The 14,296-nt window shown below is 39.0% G+C and overlaps 1 protein-coding gene across 2 annotated transcripts in view; it reads left to right on the top strand.

The window, feature by feature from the left end:
* The window catches only part of PRKCZ (protein kinase C zeta), a 276,277-nt gene that overhangs the window by 234,575 nt on the left and 27,406 nt on the right, over positions 1-14,296 (top strand). For both annotated transcript variants that reach the window (XM_019511684.1, XM_019511685.1), the window contains 5 exons: positions 1,383-1,480; positions 8,246-8,332; positions 9,141-9,276; positions 11,713-11,800; positions 12,595-12,714. In XM_019511684.1, coding sequence (XP_019367229.1) covers positions 1,383-1,480; positions 8,246-8,332; positions 9,141-9,276; positions 11,713-11,800; positions 12,595-12,714 — 529 coding nt within the window. The remainder of the gene's footprint in view (positions 1-1,382; positions 1,481-8,245; positions 8,333-9,140; positions 9,277-11,712; positions 11,801-12,594; positions 12,715-14,296) is intronic.

The raw sequence follows: 14,296 nt of genomic DNA, 5'->3' as shown, positions 1-14,296 counted from the left end.
AGGGACTTCCAGTGGCAAAGGTCAGGGGTTAAGGAGTGGGACTTCCAGTCACAAAATAGCGACCAGGGGGCAGGGCACTTGTCAAAGGGTAGGGCCCTTGACAGCTCACCAAAAATCATTAAGCAGCCCCCACAAGTCCCCCATACCCACCCACCCACATACCCATCCACGCATATCCCTCACACCCTCCCTCACACCCCACATACACACACATCCACACACACGCACAATTCCCCACAAACCCCATACCCACCCCTCCAGGCCCCCTACAATATACAAGAGTAAGACTTCATTTTGAGGTATTATGCAATCACCTCAGTATATGCAGTGGAAACACACACAAATCAAGACAAAAATATATTTTTAAGTAAAATTAAAATATGTTATTGTCAGTGTTTGATTTTTAGTTTATCTGGGGGGTTTTTTCCAGTTCCAAGATGACAAACCCCCTTCCAAAAAAGAATACTTCTAGGGCAAGGGGAGGGATTTGTGGTGGCAAAGGTCAGGGGTAGGCAGCAGGACTTCTGGTGACCGGGGGCAGGGCTACCCTTTTTGCCCTTGGTAGCTCACTAAAACTTGTTAAGCGTTGCTCCGGCTGAAATAATTGCCTGTCCCTGAATTAACCAGTTAATTGTGCAACACCTGTAACATATAGAGGGAGCCTCATTGTATTAGATCCAAAGCTAAGCAAGTATTGGCAATTTCAGCTGAGTTTATGTCAAGTTTTTGTCTTGGTACAAATGAAGATGCAAGGTTCTAGGGATGTTAGTCATAATAAAGCAGGGGATTTACACTGTTCTGTTCCTGATACAAGAGATCTTGCTGAGAGATGTACTTTTTTCAGGACCCAAAGCTTGTTTTTTACTATTCTTAGTTCTATGAAATAATCTTAAATATGTTAGATGTTTCACAACCTCTTTAAACTGTGGTAATCCTTCTGAATGGGTATGTAACCCATGAAAAGTAACTAAATAAATCAAAATGTTTTTATGACTTTCTCTAGACCAAAGTTATTTTCTTCTTTTATAAAGAATATTTGCAACAGTGCCACATGTTATGTAAAGGAATATTAAAGTTCACAGTTTATTTTCTGCAGGGCTGTTGGTTGTAGCCATGTTGGTCTAAGTACATAGGCAGGCAAGGTTCGTTAGGTAGATGTGATATCTTTGTTTAGACCAACTAAGTAGTTGGAAAAAATATTCTTTGCAAGCTTTCAGCGTTTGTGCCTGAAGGCTTGCAAAGAACGTTTTTTCCAACTATTTAGTTGGTCTTATATAAGATATCACATCTACCCAAAGAACCTTGCCTGCAATTTATTTTCTAGAATTTATACCCACAGTTTATTCAGTAGAAGTTCTGATTCTCCAATTACTCTATTTCAGGATATTGATTGGGTACAGACTGAGAAACATGTGTTTGAACAGGCATCCAGTAACCCATTCCTAGTTGGTTTACATTCATGCTTTCAAACGACAAGTCGGTAAGAAAGATGTATATTTTGTGGATATCGCCTGTATGTATGTGAATCAGTACATAATTTATGGGGTTAAGTTGCTTAAATGGATAAATAAATACGAATAAGAGTATCTTTATAAAAAAGAAAGAAAGGAACAGGACGTCCATTTTTCAAGCCATGTATGTAAACTCTGACTTAAGAATGTTTCTCCTGAATTTTCTTCACATTTAATACGTTTAAGCTGTGCTCATGGGCTGGATCTGGCCCACAGCTGAGGGATCAATGGCATATGGCAGCAGGAGCCACAGGAAGAGCACTCCCAGGGTCCTTCTGCCTGCTGCATTCAGGTTGTCTCAGTGCATTTCTGTGCCATGTTCCAACTCATGATACGCCACTTCATGTACAGTTCCTGGTAATGCCCCAGCCCTGCCTGCTCTCTACTCTCACCACTGAATTTTTCCCTCAACACGGCCATCGGCCACAGATATTCACAGCCCTTGGTAGTGGTGGTAAATGGAGGCCATGGGGGGAGTGTGCTAGAGAGTAGGGAGTGCCAAAGTAGTAGAATGGTGGCCCACCATACATAAATAGTTGCCAACCCCTGGTTTAAGCAGTAAAATACAGAAAAATAGCCCATCTCAGATTATGCATATAAAAAGGTACTAATATTTAAAAGCAATTAAGCATTTATTGACTGCTTACTCAGATGAACTGAAGTCCTTTTTCAGTCTGTGCTTTTTTTCTTGGATGCCAGAGTGATGAAAGTATAAAAATAATCATTAATAAATAATGACTATATATAGGTCAGTTATACTTCTTTATTAGTGGTTCTCAACCTTTTTAGACTCAAGGCACCCTTCATTAGGCTTGAGGCAAGGACAGCCCTGAGCCTCTGCTTATCTGCGTAGTGTATCTGCTAATCTCCTCACATCTCACTTATGTCCTTGCATCTTGTGGCACCCTTCACAGCATCTGGCAGCACTCCAGGGTTCCATGCACGTTGGTTGAGCATCATTGATCAATATGTATTAAAATGTCTTTTAGTTGTCCAGATCCACTTTCTGAGCTGGTTCACACAGTAACAAGTTTTTCAAAACTAAGTAACTGCAGTTCCCTGTAAGTGTTCACTTGCTTAAAAAGCAGTAAACCTGAATTTTTTTTAAGATAGCATTCTGTGGATATATTTTAGCCTGGCTTGTGTACATATCTAATAAAAAGAAGCACCCATCTTTGTTCCCAAGGTACCTTCACAATTTTTAAATATACAGCCATGACACGCATCAATCTTGCAATCCCTCTGCCTCACCACCTACTATTAATCCATATCATATGTTCACAGCAACCAGCAATAACCCAGCAGCAAATAAACGTTGGCTATTCCCTTCCTACCATAATATTCTCATTTTCTCTTAGTTAGTAGGAATAAATTATCTGTACAAAATGCCCTGACGGTCATTAACTAGAGTTGTTATGACCAGGGAGAAGAAATTTGCTCCAAAGATGACCCAGAAACAAATTAATAAAAATGGTGTTTTTACAGCTTTATAACATACAAAAAAAGGACCTAAAAGGAGATATATATATTTTTTATTTCTGCTTGCCCTTATTTTAGAAATGTCAGGAATATGAGTACCATCCTCCCTTGATTGTTATGCTTCAGGGTTTTCTGGATGTCTGAGGGTTGTATTGATGAACAGGTCATCTGAGTTTAAATGGTCACAAAAATAAACAACATTTATTATTTTAAATATTTAGTTTTAAAGTCCAATCCCCTTTCTTTTCTAATCTTACCGTTGTGTTATAATTTTATCATTTCACTAATACCACTGTTTCATTATACCTGTCTTAGACCTGAAAGTCTAATTTAAAAAACAAAAAGGAAAAAAGGAAAGAAGAGAGGACAGACTTTATAAAGAAAAGAGAAAAAAAGTTTTGGTTTTGTATTGGTTGAGTTTTGTTAGTTTTTCAACCTATACTGTGAGAAAAAACTTACAATTTGGGTTGACAAATTTAACTTTTGTTCAAGTACCTCAAATGAAGATGGTCTGTCTTGTACCTTAGATTTTAATTTGGTTTGGACTTTATCTGTCTCTTGAACTTGACCTTTAGTTAACATTTTAAACTTAATATATAGTTGTTTAAGAGGGTATTCTCTGGGTGGTATAAATGGACTCTTCTATATCTGTGCTTTACCAATCTTAGAATTGGGTGAGCATCAAGGGAGACATTTTCCAAATAGGTGTGATGAGAGAATGGTAAAGAGGCATTTTTAAATCATGGAAAAATTGGAACATAAGGAAAAGCTGCTTCTCAGACAGCTTCAGCTTTTATAAAAAGCACTTGCTCAAAATGTGTCGAAACTGTAGGTCTCTTTGACCTTGGCAACTTTGCCTGGATCACATTTTCCCACAGATGAAATGTTCCCTCTAGAATGTAATGTCTTTTCATATGGCTGATCATTCTACTTCTATGTTGTATCCTACCTAATGCATTTCGTCTTGTCTGTTTGAGGAGACATTTTTAAAACTCAGTCTATAAAGCAACCAGTAAGCCTGGATACTGAAGCCTGACTATAAATGGATCTCCCATTGACTTCATTGGGCATACCATTATATATATATATAATGGACCTGTAATAGATGTAGAAATTTCTTCACATATCAGGACATTGAGCCATTTCTGATTATAGTATTCTGTGCTAAGAAATATAGCATAATTATAAAGCAGGACGATCCCCAACTATATCATCCGAGCCAAGGCTTTGTCTAGCCAGGTCTTAAAACCTCGAAGGATGGAGATTCCACCACCACTCTGGGTAACCTGCTCCACTGGTTTACTACCCTCCTTGTGAGGAAGATTTTCCTAATATCCAACCTAAACTTCCCTTGCTTGAGCAACTTGAAACAATTGCTCCTTGTTCTGTCACCTGCCACCACTGAGAACAGTCCAGCTCCATTTTCTTTGTACCATCCTTCACTTATTTGCAGGCTGCTATTAAATCTCCTCTTAGTCTTCTCTTCTCCAGACTAAATAAGCCCAGTTCTCTCAACCTGTCTTCAGAAGTCATGTGCCCCAGCCCCTTAACTAATTTTGTTGCCCCCTGCTGGACTCTCTTCAATTTCTGCACGTCCTTTCTGTAGTGGGGGAAAGCGGGGGGGCAGAACTGGACACACTACTCCAGATGTGGCCTCACCAGTGCTGAATAGGGGAAAATAATCACTTTCCTCAATCTGTTGGCTGCACAGCTACTAATGCATCCCAATATGCTGTTAGCCTTCTTGGTAGTAAGGCCACACTGTTGGCTCATGTTCATCTTATTGTCCACTGTAACCCCCAGGTCCTTTTCTGCAGAGGTGCTGCTTAGCCAGTCAATTCCCAGTCTGTAGCAATACATGGGATTGTTCTGTTCTAAGTGCAGGACTTTGCACTTGTCCTTATTGAACTTCATGAGATTTCTTTTGGTCCAGTCCTCCAATTTGTCTAGGTCTCTTTGAATCCTGGCCTTACCCTCCAGTGTATCTACTACTCCCATCAGCTTGGTTTAATCTACAGATTTGCTGAGAGTGCGCTCCCCATCCCATCTTCCAGGTTGTTAATGAAGATACTGAACAAAACTGACCCCAGGACCAGCAGGCTGTCAACTAGATATCAAGCCATTGACTACTACCCTTTGACCTTGATGATCCAGCCAGTTTTCTATCCACCTTAGAGTCCATTCATCCAACCCATATTTCCTTACCTTGCTTGCAAGAATGCTGTGGGAGACTGTATCAAAAGGCATGCAAAAGTCAATGTTTAAGGTATTTTCAAACTTTTCTACTGGCAAAGGTATTTGTAAAGTCAGAAGGGGGGGGGATTCAGTTATTCTAGATGCTCCTTTTGGCTGCACCAAATTTAAGTTCCATTTCTGATGAATAATTGTCACACCTGAACTTAGACGTTTAGTCTTTGTACAGAGGCTATGCACACCAGGCATACTGGAATTTAAAACATATTTCTCATAGCACAGGATGAAGAGCTCATAAATTGCTCTATTAGGCATATATTTAGAACTGTTCTTATTTTTATGTCTGCATATCTGCTGGAACAGGGCTATTTAACTTGTGGCACCCAGGCTTTCTATTCAGGTGTCACTTAGTAGGCCTGTGTGAAACCGCTCGTATTTGCTTCAGATTCAGCCAGTTCGGGGGACAGTGATTTGATTCGGTGATTCGAATCACTGTCCTGAATCGATTCAGCCGAATCTGATTCGGCCACTGCCAAGTCGGCTGAATCTCCGAATCAAACAGGCCCCATCCCCTGCCCACTTTCCCAGTCCCATCAGTGGGTGCTCTGCCCAGCCCCAGCCTCCCAGCTCTTTAAAAAAAAAAAAAAAAGAGTCTGGCACTCACTGGCTGCTCCCAAGCAGGGGGGTGATCCCCACTGCCCTGTGTTGCGTGGGGGGCTCTGTCACGAGCCCCAATCCCCCACCTGCTTTCCCAGCCCCAGCTCCCGGCTCTTTAAAAAAAAAAAGAAAGAAAGAAAAGAAAAAAAGCAAGGGGAGTGATCCCCACTACCACCCAGTGCCCCATATTACATGGGGGGCTCTGCCACGAGCCCCCAGAAGCCCCAACAGCTGCTGCAGCAGCTGGTGAGTGCAGGCTTTTTTTCCCCCCTTTTTTTCTTTAAAGAACTGGTTGCTGGGGCTGGGAGAGTGGGCAGGGGATGGGGGTTCGTGGCATAGCCCTCCCACGCAGTGCAGGGCAGTGGGGGGCAACAGGGATCACATCCCCTGCCTGGCAGGAGCCAGTGAGTGCAGGGCTTTTTGTTTCTTTGTATGTTTTTTAAAGAACCAGGAGCTGGAGCCGGGTGGGGTAGCCATTGACGGGGCTGGGAGAGTGGACAGGGGTCAGGGGGTGCTCAGGGGACCTGGGGGAGCAGGCAGGGGATGGGGCCTGGTGGGGGGCCCCCATTGTCCCCTCCCTCCGCCTCCAGCGCCCCCGCCCCCACCGCCTACTTACTGGCACGGAGTCTGGGTCCAGATCTCTGCGGCGGTGAGTAGAGACTGCCCAAATCTCCGAAGCTCTCTGAATCTTTTCCAAATCAATTCAGAGAGCTTCAAATTGATTCAGACCTTTTTATTCATCTCCCAATTGGATTTGGATTTGGAGATTCAACTGCAGAATCAAGCCGAATCTCCTCTGAATTGAATCAACACCCGAAGCTTTGCACAGCCCTATCGCTTACCCCATCACTCTCCTGCTTTTGCCCCTAGGGTCTCCAGGCTCCCCTCCCTCCTCTCATTTGTTTCCTGTACCTGTCCCTGGGGTCAGAATAAAGCAAGATAGCCTGTGGGCTCAGGGTGCCTGGGATGCTCATGTGGTGCAGCACAGCACAGCTGCTCACATATGGCCCCCAGCCACTCAGAAGTTGGACAGGCCTGTGCTAAAACATCTGTTTGGGAGATGACTGGTTTGAATCATATGTGATATCAGTCATCAGAATCATTTTGCATCACATTTACTAGTTTTAAAAGATGGGCATGTTTTTCTGGTGCTTTGGTTGTTTTTCAAAGAATAACAGAAAAGATAACATCAAGTTTCAGATGAAGTTTTGGAGAGTATTGCAGGAAACTTTATTTTTCAAATGTGAAGCTGTTCATACTCTGTCTTTCCTGATTTAAAAATAATCAGCCTAAAACAGTATTTTGTATATGGCAATAACTCATACCATGTACTGGAGTAGTAACAGTAACAGTAGTAAACAGCCAAATTATTATTATATGATTGATCCTTTTTTTAGTGAAAGATACTAATAATACATTATCATCGAATTAGAATTTTTAAAGCAAACTGTGGTATTTATTTTCTTATGGATGTTTTTCTGCTTCATTCTGTTTTCTATGCCAGAGAAATACAGCTATTCAGTAGCTGTACAGTGATAAGACATGATACTACTGTTCTAAGTTCCATGAGACAGTCATTGCAGTCTGTATCACTCATTTGAAATGATAGTCACTAGAATAAGATATTTTCACAGTACAAATGTTGTTTTTAAAATTAATATCTGCTTTGCTCCTGCTTTTATTTCTAATAGATAAATTCAAAGCTAAAGTATTTATCATCTTTCTGCCTGTCACGCTCATATGACTGTTTCATAGATTTCATAGATATTAGGGCTGGAAGGGACCTTGGAAGATGGAGTCCAGCCCCCTACCTCAGGGGCAGGAAGTCAGCTGGGGTCACAGGATCCTAGCAAGATAAGCATCCAGTTGACTCTTAAAGTAATCCAGAATAGGTGCTTGACTATATCTCATGCCCTTGTTTTTATCTCTGATTAAGTTAAGATTTTTAAAGAATATATTTTCATACTATATTTGAGAAGTAGTGATTTTGTATTAATAGCCAAAAGTAGAACTCTGCTACTTTAAGTAACTTCTAATATCCTTTTCATATATTTGGGTAGTTATTCAGGGCTCAAGCCAAATACAGACCTGGTGTAAACAGCTTAACCTCCATTAAGTTCAGTCCCGTTCCTTCATTTGTATTCCTCTGGTAAAGAATTCATATATCTATTATTTAATGATGGTATTTCACTTGCATACTACAGACATGGGTGTATTATAAATCCAATAAATATTCTTTTGTTTGGTTTCGAAATAGTTATTTCTGATCTAACTTTAAGGTTAAATCTCTTATATAAGAGAGGGCAATTTAGAGGTAAGAAAAAATTAATTTGGAAATTAAGGGTCACCGCAATTTTTTCGCTTGAAAACGTCCTTGGATTTATTTTATTTTATTTTATTTTCAGGTTGTTCCTTGTCATAGAGTATGTAAATGGGGGAGACCTCATGTTTCATATGCAACGGCAAAGAAAACTTCCTGAAGAACATGCAAGGTATTCTATTAATGCATTGATGAATGTACTAATTCTCTTAGTGTTGCTACTTAGCACAACATAAAAAAAATAATTACAAAACTTAAATGACAGTAAGACAATTGCAAGGGAGATTGTGTTCTTGACATTTGAAAAGTAAAAATCATGTTCTTAAGATTAGAATGCAGTGCACACTTGAGAGAGAAACCACTTTTGTATAAGACAAGGGATGTGCATTTAAAGAAAAAAGCAAAACCATAATGCAGTTGATAATAAAAACCATTAATTATTACTGCTATATATTCAGTAAACTGGTCTCTGAAATGCACTTCTGATTGAGGATTGGATTCTTTAAGTGAATCTCAATCAAGTGGTTCTATACCAAACCTCAAATGGGGGTATAATTAAGGAGAAGCAAACTCTTCTCTTGCAAGCCTTGGCACTACAGATAAATGTCAGTACGGTAGACATGATGTAGACTTTAGTATTCTAGTCCTGAAGCTGGTTAATAATTTGTCAGGTTCATGTAAATATTTACAATAAAGAACAAATTTCTTTGTATAATCTGATTGTATCAAATATAATAACATTGAAAAAAATACTTGCCATACTTAACTATAGAGAGTAGCTGTACTTGTTTTGATCATAAGAGCCCCTTATGATTGAATTGGCTTTGTTATCCTCTCTCTAGGTAGAAGCTAAACTGATGTTAGCTCTTTATTAACTACTGTCTTCCTTCTGTTTCAAAAATTCATTGGCATTTTCAAGTGTTACCAACTTTATATGATTCCCCTAATGGACAGGTTGGTTTTTCTCCTTTTTATTTAAGATTTTATGCTGCTGAAATTTGTATTGCTCTAAACTTTCTACATGAAAGAGGAATAATCTACAGAGATTTAAAGCTAGACAATGTTCTTCTAGACGCAGAGGGTCATATCAAGTTAACAGATTATGGCATGTGCAAGGTAGGATTTTTTTTTTATTTCTCACTGATTTTTTTTCACCAAAGTGTTTCCCTGTTTTCTTAGATATGGATTTTCTTAAACCTTTAGTCCCCACCCTTTGCACTGCAAGCAGCATATTATTCTGTCCCTGTCAACCTCCATTTTAATTTTCCAATTTTCTGTGGTCACAAGCAGGGTAGGAGGGTCTCATGTGCAATGTGTTGCCCATGCAACATGCACTGCCCCAGATGTACACAGGATAAGAGAGCCCAGAATTTGCTTTTTAAAATGCAGTTCAACCCTGAAAACTAACTTCTAAAAAATTAAACTTTCTTACTTAGCAAACTTTCTTTTTGTATGAATTCCACTTCATGTGCTGACTTTTGGGCTAAAATGAGTTACTTTGTTTTGCTTTTGTTAGTCCTGAAGATTCGGAATTACTATCCAAAAAGTCCTGAAAAGCTCAATGCCTTATTTTCTCATTCATTGTCAACAAATTTAACCAACAGCTAGATCTACAAAGGAACTTGGGTGTTGTGCATTAGAGCATTGCAACACCTAATATTTTAGCACTGGCCCCAAGAGACAAATTCTCAGTCCTATGTGACCTTAGGCCTACATTATAAACTTAGGACCTAAGAGTCCTACTTTATATTTCCCCAGTTCCATTGAAGAAATTTAATTGTTACTAGCCTTTATTTTTGGATACTGAAGTCACTGGGATTCCATGGTTGGTTAGTATTTGACCCTTGTCTTTGGTGCAGGTCAAGTCTGATACATCCTCAATGAGAAAATTAACACTGCCCTTCTAGGGGGATGGCCTTGACTAACTTATATACTGGACTTTTAATATTTACACTTCTGTGAACTTGATTTCTATTAGCCTTCTCAATTATGAGGTCTTATGGGGAAGAGGTCTTGTATATTTTTACATACACAATTTCTCTATTGAAAATTTGTAGCATGACAGCATTGGCACTGCAACCTTCTGGTATTTAATCGCATCATGCAAAGTTTTGTTCCAAAATGGTTGATAAGTGTGACATTTACCTTAAGGGACTCTACAGAAGGTATTAGTGGTCTCATTTTAAAATGTTGCAGTGTAAAAAGCAAAGATTGAGGAACTTGAGCAAATTAATGTAGAGAGACCAGAAACTTTTAAGAAACTTGCATTGGGTATTAAAATGTTCATCTCCTCACTTGCTGGTTTCACCCCTTTGGCATACATACAGTAAGATTAATATGTCAGGCCCCTAACCTATGTTACATTTAAGATGTGATTCACCAGTCAGTCGCATCTTCAAGTGCAACCTGGCGATACAGTCAGCTGCAGCTTAAAGCGAAACCAGCCACAAAATTATTCCACAAAAAGTATGTAATAATGTTGTCACTGATTTCCTTCGTGCCTTAAAATAAATGTGCAGCTGGGTGGGACTGCATAGGGACTTGATAGGGCTGCAGTGTTTCTGCCAGCCACCAGTCAGCTGATTGGTGGCAGCATCGAGGTTGTACTGGGAGTAGAATGGGCCCCGGTGCAATCCCTGCTGGTTGCTGATCAACCAGTGAGCGGCAGCATCAGGACAGCACAGGGTTTGGAATGGTGGCCAGCAGGGACTGCACCAGGGTCCATTCCAGCCCCAGTGCAGTCCTGATCCAGGTGCCAATCAGTCCTGGCTGGCCCCAGGGACTTGAATTGGCCCTGTGGGTCCCTGTAGCAAACTGACAGTCAGCTGATTGTCAGGCAACACTGATGCAGGGGGAGCCCAGGACCATGATCTTGGGGTCACCCTGTATTGGCAAGTAAGGTGTGATTGAGATCTGATCCATGATCCCAAAGTTGCATGTCCTGCTATACACGTGACATGGCAGGAGACTCAATTGTTGGAATCACGGATCAGATCCCATCACGCCTTTAAATGAACATCTGTCAGTGGCCTCAGGTATTTCCTTGTGCCAGACGAATCCTCAAAGTAGCAGTACAGCTAGCACTTCTGTGACAATTTCAGAGAGCCCAAGGATTGACTGGACCATATGAATTTGAAACTACTGTACCAATATTTCCTTTAGTTCATGATTAAAGCACATTAGTCATGGGGCAGTATAAAGAAGCTTACATTGTCACTTACATTGAGAAAACAAAAACTATTTTTAGTCTCAGAAAACAGTTATGTTAACATACATTTAAAAAGTGTTCTTGTGTTGTTTAAGCAATAAAAGCACCTTTGAAACATATTAAGGCTAATGATATTACATGGTGCAGTCCTAGAACAACTCACAAGCCAGTCTTGAACCTTGAGCACTTCTGGAAGGTGTCTTGTCACTGTCTTAATCTTCTGGAATTGCATTTTTGCACGGAGGAGTCTTGGACTCCCAAATCCGTGTCTTCAAAACCTGGTTGAAAGGAAGTTCCTGTAAGTAGAACTCTACTTTCAATATTGAATTGGTTTATTCCTTTAGGAGGGATTAGGCCCTGGTGACACTACAAGCACTTTTTGTGGAACGCCAAATTACATTGCACCAGAGATCCTCAGAGGAGAAGAATATGGTAAGGCAATGCATAAATGGTAACAATTTAATTGCAATGAATCCCAAGTTCAGGTTCTGATATCAGGCTGCTATGGATATTTTAATTAGGCTTACATATTTTTTAATTTCATTATGTACAGACAAGACTGGAATTCATTGCATCTTCTGTAATTCCATTTTAGCTTTTTCTGATGTACTTGAGACAATTTTGGTATCCTGCCTCATAATCATGATTGTTTAGGTCCTATGAAAACAGGGTTTCAGAATGGGGGGGGCTTCCTACTGAGAGAGAACTCTTACCTAGGACTACAGAGCAATGCCTGTCCCTTACACCTTGGCTTTAAAATTTCGGACTAAGCACTGTACGGATCAGATTTGAGTATCCAATCATGGAAGTCTTAGACTACTGTTGTTTCACATTCTATATGAGCATTTTACATATAATAATTAGCTGAGTGTATGGACTAAAATAATGGAATCCTGTAATTTAGCAGTATGATAATGTAACAATTACAACTCTAAAAATTATTAAATATCTTTCAGTATTAAGAAACATATTGACATTTATCTGAATGTTGCTAATTGGAACCTTGCTATTCTATGGCACAGCTGGAAGTTTTTGAACAAATTACTTGTGCTAATTTTTCTCCAAGGTGCTCTGAAAGTTTAGTCCTGAAATACACTGGGCCATGGCACCAGTGGCTTCAGTGAAAACTGAGGAGTCTCAGCATTTTGCAGAATTGGCCACTTAATCGCCATTGATTGTCTAGGGTTAGGCATCACTTGAAAACATGCTCTGCAACTGCTTTACAGGGTTTAGTGTGGACTGGTGGGCTCTTGGTGTCCTGATGTTTGAGATGATGGCAGGAAGATCTCCGTTTGATATTATTACTGACAATCCAGATATGAATACTGAAGATTACCTCTTCCAAGGTATAGTAAAGATATGTTGTATTATGTTTTAATTAATTTTAGTTTGTGAATCCCTTTGAAATAAAGTAAGACACTAACAATGAAAATTATTGGCCACCTTAAGATACTAAAGAATTCCTTACCCTGTCCTTTTAATCTTCCACAAAAGATTTGGTAGTGAGCCCAGTATTTCACATAGCTATCACTATGAGCACAGGTAAAAATTGCTATGGTGTTTCTAATTCAGCATCCAAAGAATAGTTTTCTTTTTAACATGAACAAAAATCCCAAACCACATAAAAAGCAAAGCCATGCCAACAAGACAAAGTCAGTCTTCTTCTAATTGGACTTTGTGCCTGTAAGGTCCACAGTACAGAACTAACCAATGACAATAGGGTTCAAATGTCCTTGGTTGTAGCTGTTACATCATATATTATATTTTAAGAAAATAAATAGATCATTATATTTGACAAATCACTGCTCATGTGTTACTCTTTCCCTCCTCTAACCATAGTTTGGGGTATTTTTTCTCTTCCACTCTTATTCTGTGGTACAAACATTTTATATTTTGTCTGTTTTTTCTTTATTTAAGAGAGTTGCAAATATAATTACTTTTACTTTGAATATCTGAAATGTTCTGATAGTGCCTACTAATAACACCTGAAATACTTAAGCAGTATAATTTTTTTATGCAATCAACTGCTGAAGTTACCATATTATATTCTTATTAGTTGGAAGAGGTAATGGTTTATTCACTCATAATTAGAAGAGAGAGCATTGCAGTATTTCTTTTAGGATGTAACTCTACATATGAAGATGTTTTATAAAAAACATTGGTTTCTATTATGGTAGGAATTTTCAAAGTGGTAGCTCTATAGTTCATTTCCTTATGGTGAATGCATGGCAACCATTTAGTAAGTTATTCATTAGAAGCTGTTTTGCCCATCAAAGGTAGCATTATGCATGATATAGTAATTAATTATAGAAATATTCAGTGAAATTTACATTTTGGGGACAATTCTGGAAATACTTGATTAGTAAAGAGTAGTTTTCAGAAGTATATTGCACAAAGTTGTGAAAAGAAAGGTCTCATTCAAACAACCTCCCATGGCCAATCTAAGTGCCACTGTGAGCATTCCCAAAGTCTGTTGCATATTTTTTAAACTACGGAACTATTGTCTAAGCTATCTGTTGTGGGGTGTATTGTATAATATGGTTTTTGATGATGCAATGGGAAGTCTTCTACAACACCAAGACCAGTATAATATTACTAGTACTGTTTAAAAATATTTTATATATCCTCTTGTTCAAGCCATTGAAAGGATGGCAAATCCTTATTCATTGCATTTATCAGTATGACACATACGGGATGAAAGATGTGGTCCATAAAGTTTAGACTATTCAGAAAAAGTTTAATTGTCACTTTAGTAATATCACCTTTCACTTTAAATATATTAAGTAATTAAATATTTGTCATATTAGCATATGGTCCAGATAATAGCATAGATGAACAATACAGTATATTTATTGAAATCCTAGTGAATATTATATAATGAAGCATAAACATAGATGTATATATACATATATATATATATATATATAT

This window comes from Gavialis gangeticus, unplaced genomic scaffold (genome assembly GCF_001723915.1).
Source record: "Gavialis gangeticus isolate Ggan-Ray unplaced genomic scaffold, GavGan_comp1, whole genome shotgun sequence".
Taxonomy (NCBI): domain Eukaryota; kingdom Metazoa; phylum Chordata; order Crocodylia; family Gavialidae; genus Gavialis; species Gavialis gangeticus.
Note: the sequence above shows the minus strand (reverse complement) of the source record. Positions and strands in the feature narration are given on the sequence as shown.